Below are 23,432 nucleotides of genomic sequence, written 5' to 3' on the forward strand. Positions count from 1 at the left end.
CACTTAGTTTGTAAACTGAATAAGTCACTTTACGGGCTGAAGCAATCTCTGAGGCAATGTAACAAAAGTTTTGACGCCTATATGATTCGTATTGACTATAGGAGGTGTGAGTACGATTGCTACGTTTATATGAGAAGTCTTGAGGACAATTCTCTCATATTTCTATTACTCAATGTTGACAACATGCTGATTGCTGCTAAAGACAGGAATGAGGTAAATCAGTTGAAAACTCTGTTAGGTAAAGAGTTCGACATGAAAGAATTGGGTGTAGCCAAGATGATACTTGGCATGGAGATTCGCAGGGACAAAATTGCAGGGATACTATGGCTATCTCAAGTCGGCTATGTGGAGAAGGTGTTAGAGAGGTTAAGTATGATGCTAAATCAGTGAGCACACCGTTAGCGAGTCATTTCAGGCTGTCTACCGCCTAGTGTCCTAAGATGGACGATGAGGTTTGTTACATGTTGAAGGTCCCCTATGCCAGTGCAGTGGGGTGCCTGATGTATGCCATAGTATGTACGAGGCCGAACTTGGTATAGGTTGTTAGCATGGTGAGCAAGTTCTTTTCGAATCTGGGTCAACAACATTGGGATGCGGTCAAGTGGATTCTCAGGTATTTGAGGGGTACAACTGGATATGATATCATGTTTAGTAGACAATGAAGTGATCCATCAATGGTAGGGTATGTGGATGCTGACTACGCAGGAGACTTGGATAATATGAGATCTCCCACAGGGTCCGTATCACCCTTATGCGAGGACCTATTTGCTGGAAGTCTAGGGTACAATCACTTGTTGCCTTATCTACTATTGAGTCGGAGTACATGATAGTGGTTGAGGTTGTCAAGGAAGCGTCGTGGCTTATAGGATTGGTCAAGGAGCTGGGTGTCTGGCAAAGTGGAGTTCAGTTGCAGAGTGATAGTCAGAGTGTCATTTACTTGGCGAAGAATCAGGTGTATCACACGAGGACAAAATACATTAATGTGTGGTTTCACAAAATCAAAGAACTGATTGCTTCAAGTGAATTTCTACTTGAAAAGATTCACACGTCTGACAAATGCAGCTGATATGTTGATTAAGCTTGTCACAATGGACAAGTTCAAGCGTTGCTTGGACTTGATCAACGTTTCTAGGTGTTAGACGAGAGACGATCCCAATCTACTATCTTGCGTGGAGTAGTGGATATGCTTTGGATTTTCTCCTAGGTGGTAAATATTCACCAAGGTGAAGATTTTTGGAGGCGTGACTCATATTTGAGTGGAACACATGCACCGAGAAAAACTTAGTGATGCAAAGAAAAAAAAATACTAGTTGCAGGATCAAATTGACGATTCGCTCTCGGTATCAAACCATCGACGGTTTCCCTAAAATCGTTGACGATTTTAGTCTATAGCAAGAATAGCTCTCAGCATTAAACCGTCAATGATTTCGTTCGGTGCAAGTCACGGAATTTGAATCGAGTGATCAATAGATTGAGAGTTTTGAAGGATTTCTTTGAAGATTGTTACAAGAGTAATTTAGATAAGTTCTAAGACTTATGCATAAGGATTTGTTTATATACATTATTTTGTAACCCTTTATGTAAGCATGACATTGTGATAGTAAAAATTCAATTACTACTCTCATAGACGTAAGCACATTGTCAAACCACATAAATCTTGTGTTTTTTATTATTACTTTCGTTTATTGTCTATGTGAGTGATTGTTTGTTTCCGTGTATTCATCATTGAGTGCTTGCATTGCTTGTTCAGGATTCAATAGCGTGATTTCTTCCGCTGCGCATTCGCATCAACACACACAAAATGAAAATGCATGAATTAAATATCAAGATCAGCATACTGCCTGAGATGTATATTTATTTTTATTCTGACTCTCTGTTTTCTTCTAATCTCCATTTCCATTACAATTACAGAAAAAAATGAAGGGGCGTTCTCCCTCGTCGACCGCAATGATCAATGACAGTGTCATTGATGAAACCTCAAGAAATTGTGTTCCCAAAAAATGAAATTAACACTGGACACTTAAATTCCAATCCGGTGGGTGAAGAAAATATTGTTTCAGCAATTGATGCTGCTGAAATCAGGGCTTACAGGAGCTTGGAATTCCTTCCGTAGGCAATCAGTTAGTCGGACCAATCATTTTCTCAGGCACCACGTGCTGGTCAAATTCTTCGCTGGACAGCACTCCGAGATTTAATGCGGCATCCTGCAGAATTAAATCCAAAAACACAATACGATTACATGAATCAACTAGTTTTCAATACATTTTCTTTTCCCTTCCTAATGCAGTCTTCCAACGTAATTTCATGATGCAACTTACAAGTTCCTCTCTATGCATTACTGCTGGCTTAGAACTTGAAAAATTATTAAGGAAAGAAACATTAAGAGGATTCCACTTTTTCATGTTTGCATTAAGGAAAGTGAAAATATATATATATATATATATATCAAATCAATAAATAAACTTTTAATTTTACATATACTTAATATTTTGTTTTTCTTAATTTTTAATAATATTAGAACAGTTTTTCATTTAAAATGGTATTTGATAGAGAAAAAATATAGTGGAAAATAAATTTCATTCTTATTTTCTTTTCCTTTCCTTTCTCCAAGCAAAATTCTTGATCCAAATAAATCCTTAATGTCTCAGTGATGGCATCGCTAGGAAGATATGTAACCAGAATAAATCAGGAGTACAGGAGAAATCAGAAATTAAGACCCAAACTACCAAATCAAAACAAAGTTCTCATACATCAGAGAGGGAAACCTCACCTTCAAGGTAGTTCCTTCCTTGTGGGCCTTCTTCGCAACAGCGGCAGCATTGTCATAACCAATTTTCTGACATTTAAGAAACATTTAAGTTATTATTCAGTGCATAGGTATTTTAAGAGGTGAAAAAGAACAGAAGCAAAAACTTACAGGATTCAAAGATGTAACGAGCATTAGTGACTGCCGGGCCATGCCAATTGTCACAATAGCAACAAAATATGATCAATAAGTTTACAACTTTAATATAAGATGCACAATTCAACTTTAATGTATCGAGGATCAACTTACTTCGTGCAGCAACTTCGAAATCCTTTCCTTATTGGCTTGAATCCCCCTCACACAGTTCTTTTCAAAGGAAGCAGATGCATCTCCCAACAATCTCACTGACTGCCAGCATAGTTTCATAAAGAAAAGTTGAGTCATGAATCGTGTTTATTTAGAAATTAGGCACACCATAGATTTCATGACATTAGATAATTTTAACAGATTTTGAGTAGACAAAAATAAATTTTTTTTCCAGCTTAGAAATAAAATTTATGGGCATGAGAAGGGCAATTTGCTCCACTAAACTATCTGAACCAAGTCTGAATTTTCCCAATCAGGCATTGCTAGTGAGCAACGTTAGGACAAGAAATATTCAATAAATTTGGTACTTGCTAAAAAAAACTTAAGGCCTGTTTAGTTATGGAAAATAGTTTTCATTTTTCCATTCCTAAATTTTTAAATAATTACAAAAAAGGCCACCTTATTTTTCAGTGTTCCAAGATTTCTATAGGAAATCTACAAAATAAATAAATAAATAACCGACATATTCCAACTTTACCATACAAATATGGGGAATGGGAAAACAAGGTAGCATTTGTGAAATTATTTTGAAAATTGGAAATGGAAAATAGAGCTATTTTCGACAAGTGAACAGGGCCTTAAGTTCTTTGACACACAATAAGCACTAGGTTTGTTCATTGCAGATAAAATAATAAAATAAGTCAATGAGACATACATGCAGAAGACCATTGGCAATCATAGGCTTGAAAACATTCAGCTCAAAATGGCCATTTGATCCACCTACTGTAATGGCCACATGGTTTCCCATAACCTGCAAGGGAAAAAAAAATGCAAATAAGTCAAACCACAACAAAATGGATATTTGAATAAAGCAGAACTATGCAGAAATTTCTTCTTTGGTGTTTCTGCAAAGAAAGGGTTTCTGCTGATAATCTCACCAACAAAAACCCACTCATTGAAGAGGCAATAATGTAAACTCTGATCAAAGAGAGATTATGTAACAGTACCATCACAGCTTTCAAACATTAATAACTGCCAGCTGATAATTTATCCAAAAAGATATCTTACTGAAATGGAATATACATTACCTGAGCACAGACCATTGTAAGAGCTTCACACTGAGTGGGGTTAACCTTGCCCTGAAACAAAACACCTGTAATTAAATTGGACAATTATAGCAATGGGAAAAAATTCTACTTAAAAAAATAATCGTTCAGAGTGAAAATAATAAGTCTTAAAATCATGCATGAGAATAAGACAAGAATCTCACAGGCATAATACTGCTGCCTGGCTCATTTTCAGGAAGAATGAGCTCGCCAAGGCCGCAACGTGGACCACTGAACAAGGAAAACACTAAAAACCTCAAAAGAAGAGCAAAAATTAAAATAAAATATAGCCATCAAACAAGCATATTTTTACCTCCCTAAGAAGCGTATGTCATTTGCGATCTTCATGAGCGAAGCAGCAATAGTGTTCAGGGCACCACTGGATTCAACAAAAGCATCATGTGCAGCCTAGGGAAAAAAGGAGATATTTAAGTTAAGAAGCTATTTTGCAATAATGCTTCAAGATAGAATGCAGCATTTGGCCTACAATTGAACTATGTCAGCATCATGCTCTCCTAGTATCAACATAACGAAAAGATACTTCAGGATTAGAGATTAACCAGTGCTTCAAACTTGTTTTCTGCTGTAACAAATGGCAAGTTTGTGTCTTCTGCTACCGCTGCAGCAATCTTTACATCAAACCTGCAAGAAACTCAAAGAATTCCACTTTCAGTGCAAGTAAACATCAACTAGACCTCAACTTTTAACATGCAGGGACTACATGCTTTCATTCATTCTAATTCAAAATAATAATAATATTGAAAAATAAAATTGAGAGTACCTTATTCATTAATTGACCTTTAAATCAAAACCCTAGTCCTCAATTCCAATAATATACTGGTCATCTAAATTTTTAAATCATGATACATTGACCAATTTTGAACTCCTTACATTTTCTCGTCCTTCTCCCCTTATTTGAACCTTCAATTGGCACTAATTCATTTCTATCTGTTTGTTCCATCACTAGTATTCTTTGTAAATGCACAACCGCTTGATTGGCTGCTCTTCATTCAAATTACCTAAATGTTGCTCCCAGATTTTAATATGTGATTTGGAGTCCTACATTGTAGTTTAGCCATTCATTTGCATCATATCTTCCATGAGTACATTTTATTCAAAGAATGCATCTTTACTTGGTCATCCTCATACATAATGAATGATCAAATGAAATCATATGATAGGGATCAATATGTAGTTTCAGTTTGAGATGCAATCTGACACATCCTATTCTAGCCTACCTGTCTAAATAATACGAGCAACAACTTAAACTAGTGAATTGATTCTTGGCCATCAATTTTAACAATCACTAAAACAGATTGGCAATCTTAAATTTCAATCCATTAAATATTTCTAGCAATTGTCAACCCTTTGATTCCTTTCCATGACTACATCATCAACTACCTTATAGTTTCATCAACCTACAAAATATTTGCAAATAATATTCCCCAAGGAACCAAATGAGATATCAACAGATCCTTGATTGATGGAAAGCAACCAAGCTAAAAATGAACCCCAACAATTAATACTCTGATTGTCAATCTCCCTCTAAAGGCAGTATAACCAGGTACAAATTTCAACAGTTAGAAGGTAATGCAAAAATCACAGTACAATCATTATGGAATAAACAGTTTTTATTTAATAAATATAAGAATTTTTTCAACAAATTTATTTTAAAAGAAAAACATCAACAACAAAAACATCATCCAATAATCATTAAGCCTTGGTAATAGACATCCACCCACCATGCAACACCAAACATGCTATACTAATATGATGCCAAACACCACAAAGTCTCATATTGTTTCGTTCATTGAATAACAAAGTATAAGATATGTGGATCAGTAGACACTAGTCATACTACATGTGTGACCATACCTAACATTCATCCAAGTACAAGGAAGTTACCTAGGCAGTCCCTAGGGCTGCAAACAAACCAAGCTGCTCAAGAGTGCATGGGGAGTTTAGTTCGGTAAGAGCTCATTTAGGCTTGTTCATTGCTTACTTCTCAAACCCAACTTGCAGCTTGTTAATAAACAGGCCGAACTTGAACGTGAATAGACTCCGCTTGTGAGCGGCTTAATTATAGGCTCGGTTTGAGGCCTTTGGGCTCATTTAATAGGGGCTTGGATTAGGATCATTTATGGTGAGTTTAATAAAATCTAATTAGGATTGATAGATTGTAGTGGGCTTAAAAGGACTATTTGGGCATAGGATTATTTAGCTCAAACTCAACCTAAATTTAGTGAAAGGGCCAATGCCCAAGGCTAATAGGCTAGTTTGGTGGGGCGAAAAAACTCCAAGGCAATATTAGTAAGAGGACAGCCCCTTTCGACCCTTTTTTCCTAACAAAATCTCTTGCCTCTTAGAGTGAGGTTCCAAAAGAGCCAAACCATTACTGAGCATTTTGGTAGATTGGTTGAGTAAGAGCATGTGAGCTCATTCATTTGCATAATAGACAAGCTTGAGCAAGTATATTTTCTTGGTCTGAGCTTGGCTTGAGCTCGGTTAAAAATTTAATAAACAAGCTTGATCAGACTGGGCTTGCCTCGGCTTGTTTGCACTCCACTAGTGTGCCACCCAATTGGGATCCAGACTGCACGTGCCAATCTGAGAGTCGATGGTGTCCCGGATCGATTGGGGTCAAGATCCAAGTAGCCAAGGGGCGATCCGGATCTGTGAACCATTTTAAAATAAATATCATTCGAGAATATTCAGAAACTTCAAAACAAATGGTAAGAAAAATTGCAAATATTTGTTGAAGTTCAAGTTCAAGCTGTGCTAGAACATTGAATTGTAGAACAATCAAAGAGATGCTAGATGAGAAATCGCTGCCATAAAACTGCTGCTGTGAAGCAAACGGCAGTGGGAGAAGAGGGCTTCCTGTTATTGTGAAGCATGCAATGGTGAGAGAAGAGGTATAAGCCTGTGGTGGTGAGAGAAGAGGGCTGCGAAGCCCTTGACGGTACAGGTGAGGGCTTCCTGCTGCTGGGTGACGCCGGTTTCCTGCTGCTGCAATGGTGGATGGATTTGAACAGGTTGGGGGGAGAGAAAGAGAGATAGAGAGATAGAGATGCTTGAATTGCCAAGGAATATACATACCCCCCCCCCCCTTATTTTTGTGAGAAAAGAAGGAACATAGTAGTCATTGACATGTCATAATTGAGTACAGCTCACAATTACTTTTTCTTTGTATGGGTAAGTACAGCTCCTAATTAGAAATTTTAAATTTTTTTATATTGATTTGTTTGTTTTAAAATGTCCAACAACTTACCTCACTTAGTAGTGTAATATTTTATTTAAAATTAAGACATTAATCTACATTAAAAGAAATAAATTAATTTTTTTGTTAATTAATAATTTATATAATTTAATTGTTGTTTGTTAATAATTTATTAGTTTAATTGAGCAAGAATAAAAGGGAAGTTTTTCCATTTTCTACATTCCACCCTAAGAAAACAGTTCAAAACTTACCGCCAATCGAGAGAACATATCTACTAATTGACCCAAATAAGTGGTTCTAGTGTACCGTGACCCAAAATGGCATATCAACTAAGCCTACCCCCCACCCAAAGGACTAAGTACCTCTTAAGTGGTGTACGCCATTCCCATTCTCATACCACAGCCAGAAACACATTGTATTCTAGGTAACCAAGGAAAACTACGTGTCAAGAGTATTATGTGAATTGGAAGACCTAATGATAGGCCACGCCTCTCCCTCTATTATAATATATGTCAAGTACATTCAATGACCACAATACCCTTACTAACGAATGCTTAATCACACAGCATTGACAGCAATAACACAACAATAATGCTAAATAACTAAAATAAAAAGTCACACCCCCCCCCCCCCTCTTTTTCAAACTGGAGTATAGATAGCATGCTCCTAGCGTGCTACAAATGGATTTAACATGAGCACCCTCCCAAGGCTTTAGTGAATAAATGATTGGGATTTAGACTTCACATGAGTGGTTGTAATAAGTTTTAGCACAAGTTTCTCCCAAACAAAGTGACAATCAACTTCATATGTTTTATGCACTCGTGGAAGTCTAGGTTGGAGGCAATATTTATAGCAGTTTGACTATCAACATCAACTCCATAGGTGGAGAATGGGGAAAACCAAGTTCTTCCAACATGTTCTTTAGCCAAACAAGCTCACATGTAATATGGACCATGGTCCGATTTTGGGCCACCACAACTTGTTTCTTACTCTACTAGGATACAAAGTTACCACCAACAAAAACAAAATAACAAACGTGGATCTTTAGTTGAAAGGTACCACAACCCAATCCACATATCATTAATAGTGAGTATGACACCGATCCTAATATAATAGACCTATCCACATATCCTTAATAGTGAGTATGACACCGATCCTAATATAACAGACCTATCCGGCGAGCACCTTTAAGGTATCTCAAGATATGAATGACTAGATTCAGGGACTTGTTCTTGAGAATCAAGAAACTGCCTCGCAACACTTATCGCAAAAGATATATTTGATCAAGTAACCATGAGATAGTTCAATTTTCTAACAAGCCTTGGGTATTGTCTACAGTCGGCTAACAAATCACCAACATTGGGCACTATTTAAGCTTTAGGATCGATTGGTGCATCAACAAGTTTGGATCTCAATAGCCTAGTTTCATCTAAAAGGCCTAGAATATACTTTCTTTGTGATAAATTAGTCCCAATACAAGATTTGAATACTTCTATACCCTAGAAGTATTTCAACGGTCCTAAATTTGGTTTGAGATTTAGCCTATCCAAAATGCTTCAAGCTTTGGATACCTTGATCAATACTAGTAATCAAAATATCATCCACATGCACACAATGAGAAAAATACATAGAACAGAGTGATCTACCACATGTTGTTGACGACCAAACTCTAAGTACTATGGGGACATTTGATAAAATTAAGTGTTAAGTGTTGAACACTGAATTCAAATATGATTTTTGTGCAGATCTGAATTAAACTTGAATCGGTCACTAAAATCTGAATTATTTTAACTGTTTGGTATCTAATTTTTGAATATGTGTTGTTTTTCAATTTTAACCTTCTCAATGCCTAAGAGTATAAATATTTGATAAAATCAATGAGCAATTATATAAGCTAAAGTTCTTAATTTAACATAAATAATATCTTATTATCATATATTTAATAATTATAAATAAAAATAATATAGATTATTATTGTTCAAAATAAAATTTATTAATTTTAATCACTTGGGTATTGATTTTTTTGTATTTTTTTTATTTTATATATTATAAAGGATACACTTGGAAAAGAGACATCTGAATTTGATTCAAACATGTTTCCATGTCTGATTCTATCAAAGAAATATTAACAAAATTAAAAGTTGCTGCCAAACACTCTAATGTGTAATCAGTTCACTTATTTAGACAACCAATTCATACATAATCTGTGTTCAAAGGTCATTCAGATTAAACAAATGCCCTCCACGGCATTGAACGGACAAACCCATGCTTTAAGAGACTAATTTAGACCATACAAGGATTAATTCAGCCAACACACTAATCCTAACTCTCCATGAGGTGTTCTTCCACATAGACCTCCTCTTGAAGATCATCATGTAAGAAGGCATTCTTCACATTTAACGGATGTAGAGGCCAATGACAAATGGTGGCTAGGGAAATGAATGAAGTGAGGCAAGTTTGGCGACCAGGAAGAATGTGTTAGAACAACCAAACTGTATACCTGAGTATATAACCTTTAGTGACAAAGCATGCTTTCAAACGAGCCACAGAACCGTTAGAATTTACCTTCACAGTATGCACCTAGCAACAATCAAACCACAGACTTATGAAAGAGGTACTAGTTCCCAAGGGTTATTATCCTATAGCGCACACATCTCTTCTACCATTGTAGTTCTTCACCCTGAACAGGATAACGCCTTATAGACAAAATTCATAAGAGCAACATTTGATAGAGTACTAACAAAACAACGCTATAATGACAATAATAAATCATAACAAACAAAATTAGAAAATAAATGTTGGGAATAGGTGTTTCCCTTTCAAATAGCAATAGGAAAATTAACATCTTCTGAAATAAGATCAAGCAAGAAAACTAAAGGCATAGAAGTAGACATTGATAGAGGCTCTCCTATCTTGAGTCACTATCATGGGTACATTTGCAAATTAGGATGGTTCAAGTGATAAGGACAAGATGAAGATGCAAGAGGTTTGGATATAGACAATAGGTTAGGATTTGGAAGACTAGGCAAAGGAAGAGACTCATGGTCAAAAGTGCTCAAACAATTAGAATAGTATGGTGTAAGATTCAACAAATGTAAAATGCATTGAGACAAACAATTGACATAAAGTACGGCTATAACATTAATATCCCTTTTGGGTCTAGAAGTAGCATAGAAAAATATGTTTGATGGCATAAGGATCCAACTTATTTGCTCGTGGACTTAACTAAAGGACAAAAAGATACAATCAATATATGAGGAGGAAGTGAGAACAAAAGATCCTTTGGGAAAAGAACTAAATATGTATTGCACCACCAAGGACAAGGATGGCATTTTAGTGATGACACAATAAGCAGTGAACATGACATTGATCTAGAAAATTTTGGGGATATTGATTTCATACAATAGAGTATGAGTGACATTGAGAATATGCATGTTTTTCCTTTGTTCGACTTTGTTCTATTGTGAATATGGGCACAAGGTGATGGTCATAGCAAAGTTAGTCACATGGGTAGTGATCTGGAAACTGAAAGACTCCTTAGCATTATGACTGCTAAGTATCTTGGAACATCAATCAGAAGGCACAAAAGATACTAAATAGCTTAGAACAATCTTTCAATAAAAAAAGATGAGTCATCTCAAGAGCATATTAGAACACAACTTTGATACGATGTGACTAGGATCCCAACCATCTAAATGAACTAATATGAAAGGGCTAATAGCCCGTTTATTGACTTGGGAAGCAAAGGAAACATGATGGTGCTTTCCCAACTAACAAGACTCACACTCAAGGTTAGATACGAAACTCAAAGTAGGAACTAGCTGTTTTATTTGTCTAATGAAGGATGACCAAGAAAATGGTGGATTTGAAGTAGCGTAAGTGCACGCAATAGGAGGAAAGAGCAACTCTCAAACTAGTAAGTCCATCAACAAATAGGAGGAAAGAGCAACTCTCAAACTAGTAAGTCCATCAACCTCAAACTAGTTGTTTTAATGTGTCCAACAAAAGATTATCAAAGTGATGGTGGATTACAAGTGGGCGCAGGTATAGGCAATAGGAGAGGGCAACTCAAAGTAGTAAAGTCCATCAACCTCACATCCTATGCCAATTGTCTTCCTCATTTTAGATCCTAAATAACAATACAATTAGAAGGTTACAAACAATTTAGAGAATTTGGCGACCTTTTAATGTTACTCACAAACATGAGGTTGAAGGAGGATCAAATATACAATGTAAGAAAAAGAGATTTGAGAGAGTAGGATTTATTGTTCATATCCCGTTAAATGAAGCAGTGCACCCATCAAGTGTAACTCCCCTTAAAATAGGGGTGGACCCATGGGTAACTTGCGGTAGGATTTCATAATGGCGTAGGGCAAGAAAAAAAAAAAAAAAAAAGCTTCTTACACATATCATATGGTCAATGGCATCAGAATTGATGACCAAAGGACTAGTGGGAGGGATGTTGGATGACATGCAAGCTGTAGGATTATTTTTCTAAGAAAAAGATGCATTATAATGAGAATGCTTGTTGAAATTCCTGATAAGGAACCTTGAATACTCCCTTTTTTTGAGACAATTACGAACAAGTGATTGAGAAGAGAAACATACTTTTGGGATTTACGACCTCCATCACAGCACACACAACCTAAACCACTAAAGCACATCATAAACATACAACGAACAAGATAAACAACCAAAAAAAATCATAAACACAGCAACATACCATTGTTTTAAGCCCAAGGAATTTAGTAAACATCAACAGGCAACCTCTACCAATACCACAATCATTCTCAGAGTGCCACACATGGAACAACTAAAAGGTGAAATCTTTGGACAAAAATTAATCACAAAAAACTCAATAGAGGATCAATTCAAGCCAAAAACATGGTTGTATGAAGCTTCGAGTGCTGCCACATGGATCAGCCCCACCAGCTTTCATCTAGAGTGTGAGGGAAGCTCCGGCGATGGGATTTTAGCATTGGCAGATCAACAGTGCCTACGGTTGGCTATAGTGTTGGTCTTGCAAGGATCTAAAGGGATTTTAGTGCTCCTGAATTGTCAATGTAATGAGAATTTCTGGCAACTACTATCTCCTCTGGCAGTAACTGGCTGGTTTTCAGGCCTATGATGGTGCTACTAATTCTCCTACAATGGTAGACATGCAGAGGATTTAGGGTTTTAGGCTTCGGTTTGACAGTGGTTACGGCACTCAGAGTTAGGTCTCAATACCATGCTCTAATACCATGTTAAGAGTATTGTGTACATGAAGACCTAAGCATAATGATAGGCATTTCCTTCTATTTTTTCACACACAACCAGTCCCAAGCCCAGGTAAAGGAGGAGGGTTGCGTTAGATAGCTGACAGTCAGCGTAAAATTTGTCAGATCACTATGATATGAATCCTTACCGAATATTTGTTGTTAATACAATGACAAAAATACCTACATATCTTACGCACTAACTCATGCTTACTACTGTAGCAATAGCAGACAACAATAATACTAAATAACTAAAGTAATCAGCAACACTGTTAACAAAAAGGTCATCAAACAAACATTGTATGGAAAGTGTTAGGCATGTCAATGTAGTTGGAGAAAAATAAAAAAAAAATTGTTTTAGCACCAGGTCATGTAACAACCATTGCAGGGGCCATAGTAATTAAAAATAGATAAGCAAATTTGCTTCAATCTTAAGCAATGCATACCCTTTTTTTGTGTTCAGTCCAGTGCCTACGGCAGTTCCACCTTGTGCAAGCTGCTCAAATAATATCTCTAATATTTTAGAACTCTAGGGGAGAAGGGATGATGAGAGGACAAAACAACAGTTCAGATAAGAAACCAACCTGATACATATGAGGCAGAGAGCACATAACTCGGTCAATACCATATTTCACCTGCAATTAATAAACAGTCTCAGGAGTCTCACTCTGCATGATGTCAGGGTTGCAACAACTGTGACTAAATCTGTATGACAGTATGTCAGCAACACTTCAATATGGAACAAGAAAGCACGCTTACTTGTGTAGAATAGCCACTGAACTCTTGCCCAAGAGTCAAAGGTGTTGCATCTTGAGTGTGGGTACGCCCAATTTTAACAATATCTTTAAATTCAAGGGACTGGTAAAAAAAACAAAAAATGCAGTCTTAGTAGTAGTTGGAGTCATATTAGCAGCAGCAGCAGCAGCAGCAGCAACAGGAGAGATTATTTGAGTTTTTTTTTTTTTTTTTCCATGATCGTAAAAACTGTGCATAAATAAACACAGACAAGAAAAAAATGCTAAAATTCTCAACAAAAACAAGATTAAAATGCCAAAATTCTGCACACAAACACAAAAGATCATAGCAATCATGACCAATCTGGGGAAAATAATCCAATTATAAAGATTCAATATAATAGTTAAAGGAACAGCTAACAATATGTCATCACAGTAGTATCTTATTCTCCATATTCCGTCAAAACTATTTAACAAAAAAATCACATTTAAGCTCAAATCTCAACTGCCTGGTGACTCTGCTTTTTCAACTAACCACAAATCATTTGAAAGGATTATCAGACCTGACTCAGATGAAATCCCTTCCCAAAGCTTAAGAAAACATAGGGTCTGTTTGGTATCATTGTTGTTTTATGATTTTTGTTTCTATTTCTCTACAGTGAAAAAACAGATTATAAAAACGCGTCTATTTCTATTGTCGGTTTTCAATTGTTTGCCAAAAAATTAAAAACAAGATTTTATGGTTTTTAGCTGTTTTGGCAACTTGTTGCAAAAATTTTAATATCCAAAAATGGTTTTTTTGGATTAAATTATTCATTTTATACACTTTAAAATTAAAATAAAAAAAGAAATGATCATATGAATTTAAATATAATTAAAAGGAAAATATACATAAATTTCAAATAATAATAATAAATCCAATTACAAAATACTTTTACTATTTTTCAATTGTCATGTCCAATAAAATTTTTATTGTAAAGTAAATTTTGAAAGTAGAACAATTAAGTAAAATAATTATACTAAATTTTATTTTTATTGTAACAATTTTTAATGTGTATTATTTGTAATTTTATTATTTTAATCATATTTTTATAATATTTTGATTTAAATATGAAAATGAGCATTTTTTCATCAAAGTTTTTAATTTGCATTAGTTTTATAAATGTTAACCAAACAGGTTGCTAGTTTCTAGTTTTTAGTCTCTATTTCTAATTTTTGGTTTTCGTTTCTTTGTTTTTTGACAATGATACCAAATGACCCCTAAATTATCAGCATCACATTAAAATTGAGGGAGATATGAATATAATATGACAACTTGTGTACATCTAGAACATCAAAAGAATTTATGAAACAATCAACTTACTTTATGAAACACATGATTGTCAATCTCATAAACATAATGTAAGGATGCCATGCAACTAATGCACGAAACTTGACATGAATTAAGAAATTTCTGATAAAAAGAAAATTATGCACTTGAAAAATCAGTTTTATGAGAGCTGAATATTGTTCTGGAAGTTTGTTAATGAAGCTGCATAATGAACAAGCATCAAATTTTCAAAGAAACAGATCATAAATCAGTTTACAAGGGCTGTTAATCAGGAACACGCTCATTTATTTCAACACTGAACATAGCTTGGTGTTTATGGAACAATCTATATTTGGTTTGTTGCGAGAGTGCTAGCTTTGTCCTCACTCTGACGGCTTTCTTGATGGTCGATTTTAGAGGTTTTGGCAGGTGTAAAAAATTTCAGGATTTTGTGGTGGTGTTATATTTTTCCTGTTATTTGGGTAATTTGGTCTGAGAGAAATGTCCAGATTTTTCAAGATCATGGGTCTCCAATGGATTTGGCTTGGGATAGGATTCTGTTTTGAGCTTCCATGTAGGTGTTCACTACAAAGTGTTTTTGGCAATGCGGCATCTGCTGATATTTATCATGATTGACTGGCTTATTGGACTGTCTTGGATTCTTTTTGTAACAGCTTCTTTTGTTTCTTTTTTCTTTTATGATGATTCTTCATCCTCTTTGTACAATCTTTCTTAATAAAGTTCTTTTTTATCCAACTCAAAAAAAAAAAAAAAATTGTTTGCACAGGTTACAACTCAATCCCACAAATACTTGTTAGCATGCAGTCCATCACAATATAAATTCCCAATTATCAGTCATATCTGATGTATGGCTCCTACGAAAAAGTAATTTCAATGTAAGGATGATGATACGTAAAATTATTCAACCTTTGTATTAAGCATAGTTTGTAAATGCTTCAAGTTTGGTATTAATCTTGAGTTTATTTCCATTGCAGCAGCAATGTGCATTACCTGGACAAAGACATACCATTTGTTAAGCAGTTTACCTAAAATCATAATAAATTTCCTATATAAGCTGGATGCAAATGAACAAAACTAAGTAACATGTAAGTTTACCAGTGAGCAAGGTCTTTAAAGGAAATAGGAAGCTTACAGTTGGGAAAGTGTCATTAGAAGATTGTGATCTGTTCACATGGTCATTTGGATGCACAAACTTCTCACCACGCTTATGACCAAGAATCTCAGCCGCTCTATTTGCAATGACCTAGAACAGTTTGCAAATATGAAACAAAATTTAAATAAAATCACAACAATGAGCAAACATGATGAAAAGATGACAGTCTTAAATTTTCTACCTCTAAAGTGAACCAATAGTTAGACAGCACACACTTCTTAAAAAAGCAAATGCATTTAAGGAAGAATTATAATCAGAAGGGTATAGACCTAGACAGGTTTCACATAGCCCGTTTTTGGTGCTCTAGAAGCAAAAGATAAGATAGGAAAAGAGGAGGGGTGGGGGTGCTTATACTGTTTGTGGGTATAGAGCTGGCTGGTTCCTACTCCTCCTCAATGCCCCAATTAGCCAGCTTGGCTAACAAATGAGAGTGTGTTTATTGCACAGGCTAAATGTAATGGTCTTGGACCCAACTCCAATGAGGTATTGTTCACTTTGGCTCACTAGCCTCATGCGTTCGTCCTATAAAAGGCGCCTCATATAGTTGGAGCCCAAACCATCCTTTTAAGCTTAAAATCTCCCTAGTACACATCCGATGTGGGACCATGACAGACTCTCCCATTCGATCTCTGACGTCTTCATTAGAGTTATCTCCTTAATACACACCCGATGTGAGACCGTGACAGGCTTTCTCATCCGATCTCTAATGTCCTTGTTAGAGTGGCTTACACCTCTGTGTAGGATTTACTAACATGATAGTATACCTAGGGTGGATCCATTCACATGATAGTACCCCGAGGGTGGCTCTAATGCCAAATGTAATAGTCGTGGGTCCAACTCTGATGAGATATTGTCCGCTTTTGGCTCACTAGCCTCACGGGTTTGTTCTATAAAAGACACCTCACATAATTGGAGCCCAAACTATCCTTATAAGTCCAAGATCTCCCTAGTACATATCCGATGTGGGGTTGTGATGGGCTCTCCCATCCAATCTCTTATGTCCTCATCAGAGTGATTTCCCTAGTACACCTCCAATGTGAGATCATGACACTACAGCAAGATAAGCCTAGCTACGCTTCCATAGTCAATCTTTGGTGCAGCTGAAATGAGACAATGGTTGGGTGTCCTCGGAGCTCATCACACCTCCAACCTCACCTCCAACCTTGCCTCCCCTCACCATCAAAAAAAAGGCCAGCAAAGGCTAAGACACATGCGACCATGCTGTTGTACATAGAAATAAAATAAAAAATCACGCCCTTAGCTTGCCTCATGACTCTTATAGATGGCAGACCAAACATATGATAGGGCACAGCGAATGTAGTCCAATTCTATACAATTCCATCCAGCCTTGAGAAATAAACACATACTAAGGGTTCCTATTACCAGCCAAAAAAAAATCTCCATCCTCACCTTCTCAAAAATGCACTTTGCAAAAACGGAGCAAGAGGGTTGTGACACAGCCCCTCTCCAACTGCTATCCAGCAAGCTTCTTCTACATCATGATCCCTCTCTATCTTCTCTTTCTCCCTCTTTTCTCCTCTTTTTCACCCTTTCTCTTGCAATTATAAGATCTGATCTTCACAATTTCCAATTGATCTCATCTCGGTCTGTGAACATAGATCTCTCCCTCTTTTCTCCTCTTTTCCCCCCTTTCTCTTGCAATTATAAGATCTGATCTTGGCAATTTCCAATTGATCACATCTTGGTTTCCAGACATAGATTTTCCCCTCCTGTTTGGTTTTAAATTATTGCTGGAAGGCACAGCCTCCCTTTCGCTGTTTTACTCTTCTTCTAATCATCATCTCCTCTTTCTCTTCTTCTTTGCTAACATGGGTTGCAGTGGTGGGCAAATTTTCCTCCCCACCCCCACTTTATTATTATTTTTTTTCAAATATCTTGTTTAATTTTAAATTAGAACCAAGCATTTGTTTGCAAAAAGAAGCACAGTGCATAGGAAATGAATTTTCATTTTTCTTTTGTTTGTTTGTAACTTTTAAAGCTTATTTGGGATCTAAAATCAAATGAAAACAAAAATAGTATTTTTTTTTTTTTTTTTGGAAAAGACATTGAAGAGGAAGAGATGACAATGAAGAATTATGTGTGTGTGTGTTTATTCTTCAATTTATGAATTTCTTGTTCAAGTTTGAAACTCAAAACAAAGAACAAACATAATTTTCTAAAAATTATGAATTTCTTGTTAAGGGTATATTAGTCTTTTGAACAACTAGCCTGCATGACTTATTGCTGTTCCAAATGATGCAAGTATAGGGTAAAATTTATCCTGCGAAACAAACACACCCTAAGAAGGGGTGTTTTGATTATGAAAGTTCTAATCTTGTGCATATGGATGCTTTGAAAATAAAAATAAAAAACTCATTCAATATGCTGTACAAAGGGAAACCTTGAAGAATGCAAGGTAAGGCTGCAGCTATAGACCCATAGAGGACTGCCCCTTCCCCAGACCCTGCATACACGGAGTTTTGTGCATCAGGCTGCTATATATATATATATATAGACACACACACATTCAATATGCTATACAGATTGGCACTTAATTTTACCCATTCAAAGTTGGAACTTGGAAGTAAAGTGTACAGTTTCACATTTGAGAATTCAGACATGTAACATAACCTGACATCACCCTACATTACAGGAATGCTTCAAAAAAATTTTAAAAATAAAAGACAAAAAACTGCATCAGGAAGCCTGAGAAATTGGCAGTCAGATAACAGTAAGAAAACTCCCTCCCTCCCACTTACTCACTCTCTCTCTCTGCTCGTGAGTTTCAGGGGGGAGGGGAGGAAACAATATGTCTTGTCCTTGAAACATTCTCAAGTCCTCTCCTTATTTTCTAATGACATAACAATTCATTCAAATAGAAAGAAAAAAAATATGCATCAACCATAAACCACACAGAAAGCTGGAGAACTTGTTGGTCATATGGATAAATTGCAAGAATACTTTAACCAACATATTGAAGTTTCTTTCTTCTCTAATTTACCAGAGTAGCCACCCAATCAACTCACCCCCCCCCCCTCCCTTCTTCTCTTTGGCATCTCTGTCTATGTTGTGTGTGCGTGTGTGGCACAGAGTAGGGAACAAAAAGTTTCATCCTTGAAACATCACGAGTCACCTCCTTACTCAAGTGCCAGAAACAAAAGCAACCTAGTGCAGCCTCCAGCCTAATTGCTATTTGTGAAGTTTGATTGTATGCTTCTATAAAAAGCATATCACTATGACAAAACACAACAATGAAAGCAAAATTTTCAAGTAGAAATGAGAGAGAAGATTGTCATGTTCTAAGATGAAGGCCACAATGGCATCTGAGGAGGATGCTAACAGGTATCTACCAACTTTCAGTTTTGCACAGCAGAAGAAGCAGGACTAAATTAATACACATTTCCATTTACAGAACTCCCAACCAAAAATCAGCAAAGTGGATGAACATCCCTGTCCAATGCAGTAACTCCTCTAGGACATTAAGAGTTGAGTTCTAATCAGGTCACAATTGAAGCTCTTCAGTTATTCTGACCAACAAACCAAACTACAAAAAAATAATCCACGCATTTCAAAAGCAGTGTAATAAATGTCAACCCTAGAGAATCAGCACATCCTATGGGCTAATCATTCCAAAGTCTCTCCCAGCCCACATCTTACTAAAGAACCATCCAGAGAATGGAGGATTATAAGATGACGTTGAATTCAGAACCTGCTGACAGAAAAAACTAGGAGAAACCAGAGAAACAGCAATCATATAGACTCCATGCAGCAAAGAAACTAATGCAACATCAAATTACAACCTGAAAATTCATAAACCTGTGCTAACCTCATTGGCATTCATGTTACTTTGAGTTCCACTGCCAGTCTGCCATATGACAAGAGGAAAATGATCATTTAGTTTTCCCTCTGCCACTTCTTGGGCAGCTTGCATTATTGCTTTTCCAATTGATGGATCAAGGCCATACTCCATGTTCACCTGTGGTAAGCAGTACATCATTCATCAGACAGTGAACCAAGCAGGTAATAGAATATAATGAACATGCTATTAATGCTATTCAACCACTAATTAAAATAACATAATTTTACCATCCTGACAGGTGTGTCAGTTAGAACTAATTTGGAGTTTGGTTTTTGGCATCTCCTATACTTGTTTTGGGGCTGGAATGTGACGTGATGGTAATCTCACATTCTCCAGGAATGAAGGATTCCCACAACATTGACATCCCATTTTTTAGACTAAATTGCCAAAATATAGTATTATTAGTATTATTACACACTATTATTATATTTAAAATTATAAGTTATTGTAATAACAATAACAAAATTATATTACTACGACATAATGGTTGAAATTACGAGACCACATTTCTCCCCGTTACTTCGATTAATCGGATTATTATGTGCATTTTAGGATATGGATTTAATTTGGTACATTTTGTTAGTAGGTTTTTACCTAAAAGTATAACTATTCGTTATACATTGTTTATAAAAAGGGGTATAATGGTTATATTTTTGAAATGCCTACCAGCCCATGTTGAAGCAAACACTAACATGGGCATCATGATTACATTCCTAGGAATCTTACAACATGAGCCAAACAAGAATATTCCCAGGAACATCCTATTCCTAGGAAAGAGAATCCTGAGAATATGATTCCATGGAACTATTTTTTATTCCGTGAACCAAAAGCCAACTACAGAAATTTAAATATACAAATGTTACCAATCTAACATTGAAAACCACATCCAACTAACTATAAATTACATAATTAGATTCACCATGAAAATTGTTATTTTGGTCAAAATACGTGTGAAGATTCCATCTAAACTTTATGGTCCAAATAAGTTCAAAAATAAAATGATCTTAATGATTATGAGCTCTAATGTCTAAATCTTTTCCCTAGACATATTGGGGTACCAAGAAGTTATTGCCCCTGTAATACAACATTTCAGAAAGTTAAATCCAGTAAAGTGTAGACTATTCAATTACTGTATTTCACTGCTTCCAGTAGAATACAAAACTAGCACCTCATATTAACACAATCCCAGTCTTTACTATTTAGTGCAGTTGTGCATGTATGAGTATCTAAAGAAAAAGATTCAAAAAAAAATATCCTTATTAAATAATAAAATTGCATATCAAAATATTTAGATATGGAGCTAATGAATAATTGCGTGGTGACACCATGCATGTCAAATGGTGATAAAAACTAAAAATCAACCTTGGCAGCACACTTTTTAAGGATGCCAAAGGCACGAATGATTGGTTCAGGCATTCTTTCACGCTCACCACCAATATCAAAATTCTGTAATGATCTTTGAGTTTGAGCCCCCCATAACCTGAACAACATCAGTCACAGCAAACAACAATAATTACTGCAATGAAATATGGAAAGAGTATCATTGAAATTAATAACTGCAATAATGTTTCTCCCCATAAACATTTTTGGTTACAAGACACACTCAATCATGTAAGAAAGGGAAGAAATATAAGGATTTGAACAGCTTCATCCTTCACAGAATACAATTAAATTGTACCATCATATGAATGCAGCTGACATTTAGCCACCAATTTGAGTTCAGTTGGTACAGGATCATGTCAATGATGATAATGCAAAGTACAACATAAGAAGCGAAGAAAAATATTTTCTTTATTGTGCTAAGGTATAAAGATAGTTAGAATTTGAATGTGGCTAAAAAACATGCTGCTATTGTCCTTTTTTTCTTTCATATTCATTCATATGTTGCATCCACTGGTAGAAAACACTTTCTGATTAAAGGAAGTGTGTTCAAGAAGGAATCGGGTTATTAATGAATGCCAAGGGTCAAAAAGAAACTCTCCTCTTGTATCAGTTTGGAGGAAGACCCCATCAAAGTAGCCATACGTGTCACTTTAATAGCTTTATCCAATGGTCTTGCATTAGAATTTTTCTACAGAAAATGCCCATTCAGAATTCATTACAAAGTTCATGCTAATTCCTCATGAGAAGGGATCCTGTGACCATATCTTCCAGTCATACATGAGCAATTATAAATATCATATGATTTATTCTAAAATTCACTTAATTTGGAAAGAGAGAGACAGTAACTGCAAAAAAATGGAAGAAAAAAGATAGCTGAGTAATTTGTGTGACAACACATTGAATTGTTCTTTTTTTTTAAACCTTTTCAGATGGAAATAAAGCATTGAATTGTCTTTATAGGGAAGTCTTCTCTGATTGCAATTCTTTGACAAGGATATATTGAACGATATAAGATCATAAGGTAAGGTTTAAAGAACTAGAACCAAATCCATGTTTGGTTATGCGGGAATCAATCCACAGGAATGAGACTTGCTTTGGAACCTGTTGAGAATTAGGTCCCAACCATTACAGCTGGTTTCCAATACCATTCTTGAAATTCTCAATTGTGAAACCCAAGGGGCATGAAGGAATGGCAATCCATGTACAAAAAATGAGTTTTTATGCTCCTAAAAGGCAATATTGCCAGTTTATTTCAATACCAAAAGGCGAAAATACCTTACGCATTGTAATAATTCTAATTCTTACTTAAAAATCCAAACAGAAGAGCAAGAGTGCACCATTCCCAGGACTAGACTAAAATTCCTATTCCCATTCCAGGTTCCAAAGGAAGCCTAGGAGGATCTGAGCCTGGAACCCCTAAGTAGAAAATAAAAAGTATGGTCCCCATATCACATCCAATAACATAATTAAGCGAAACAAATTCTCTTGTATACTTTACACTTTGGTACATATTCAGTATCACATAGGAACCAGAGATGAACAAATTCAAAAGCAGGCAGCAATTAAAGGATAAAATGACAAACAAAGCAAAGCAAAAGCCAAGCATAAGGTAAAGGTGCCAAAAATGATTCCACGTCCAATACAGATTGATTGAAAGGAACTTGTAAATCTTCGATAAATCTACTTAAAATTTCAATGGCATTAAAAACAAAATGAGAGGGAAAAAAAAAAAGGAACAGAGGAAGAACACCAAAAATTGAAGTACCAGAGTGAAACTATCCTCTAATTAGAAAATAAAATGAAGACACACATAAGGAAGAAAACGAACTTGTCAGAGGGGACACGAATTGGTCCAAATGTATCCCTTTCCTCTCTGAAGGACGTCGAGTAGCATCTCAAATATGTAAAACGCAACGCCCCAAGCAGCGGTGAGGTCGTCGATCCACCCGATAGGCGACGAGATGCAAGATATATCGCCATTTCCCGTTCTACCTACTCCTGCAAAATTCAACACAACACAATCATAGTCTACACCACACATACATCGACTGATTAACATACGCATACTAGAGAGAGAGAGAGAGAGAGAGAGAGATGAAACCTAGGGCAAATTTTGAGATGCAATGATCTGTGGAGCTGAGGTTGAAGTGTGATCGAAGAAGAATGCGTAGGTGATGCAGCAGGCTAGCTCGGAGGCTGTGTGCATGACAGAGGGAAAAGAAAAGGACGATGTTAGGGCGAAGTGTCAAAGCAAAAACAAAAATATTGGGGGAACAGAGGCAGCCCATGGCACGTGACGCCGCCATTCTCCTGAATGGTCTCTCGGGCTTCGGGTTT

At 36.0% G+C, this 23,432-nt stretch overlaps 1 protein-coding gene across 2 annotated transcripts; it reads right to left on the minus strand.

The window, feature by feature from the left end:
• Nucleotides 1–1,816: 1,816 nt before the first annotated feature.
• LOC131155266 (fumarate hydratase 1, mitochondrial) lies at nt 1,817–23,432 on the minus strand. 2 transcript variants are annotated; one of them, XM_058108294.1, is made up of 18 exons: nt 23,197–23,432; nt 22,924–23,093; nt 21,075–21,192; nt 19,680–19,829; nt 15,833–15,943; nt 15,607–15,690; nt 13,396–13,494; nt 13,221–13,271; nt 13,083–13,132; nt 4,719–4,800; nt 4,472–4,566; nt 4,323–4,389; nt 4,141–4,191; nt 3,768–3,863; nt 3,056–3,154; nt 2,918–2,947; nt 2,771–2,836; nt 1,817–2,204 (listed from the first exon to the last, which is right to left on the minus strand). In XM_058108294.1, exons 2-18 carry the CDS (start codon nt 23,073–23,075, stop codon nt 2,118–2,120), a joined length of 1,488 nt encoding a protein of 495 aa, XP_057964277.1. In that variant the 5' UTR covers nt 23,076–23,093; nt 23,197–23,432; the 3' UTR covers nt 1,817–2,117. The 2 variants fall into 2 exon arrangements, with proteins under 2 accessions (XP_057964277.1, XP_057964278.1); XM_058108295.1 differs by lacking the exon at nt 15,607–15,690.

Source organism: Malania oleifera, chromosome 5 (genome assembly GCF_029873635.1).
Source record: "Malania oleifera isolate guangnan ecotype guangnan chromosome 5, ASM2987363v1, whole genome shotgun sequence".
Taxonomy (NCBI): domain Eukaryota; kingdom Viridiplantae; phylum Streptophyta; class Magnoliopsida; order Santalales; family Ximeniaceae; genus Malania; species Malania oleifera.

Coding starts and splice junctions, on each gene's coding strand:
- LOC131155266 (XM_058108294.1), bottom strand. CDS start 23,075: ATGGCGATATATCTTGCATCTCGTCGCCTATCGGGTGGATCGACGACC. Junction 13,495..15,606: donor AAACTATGCTTAATACAAAG/GTTGAATAATTT, acceptor TTTTTTTACCAG/TCCCTTGAATTTAAAGATAT. Junction 13,133..13,220: donor CTCTGCCTCATATGTATCAG/GTTGGTTTCTTA, acceptor TTATTTGAGCAG/CTTGCACAAGGTGGAACTGC.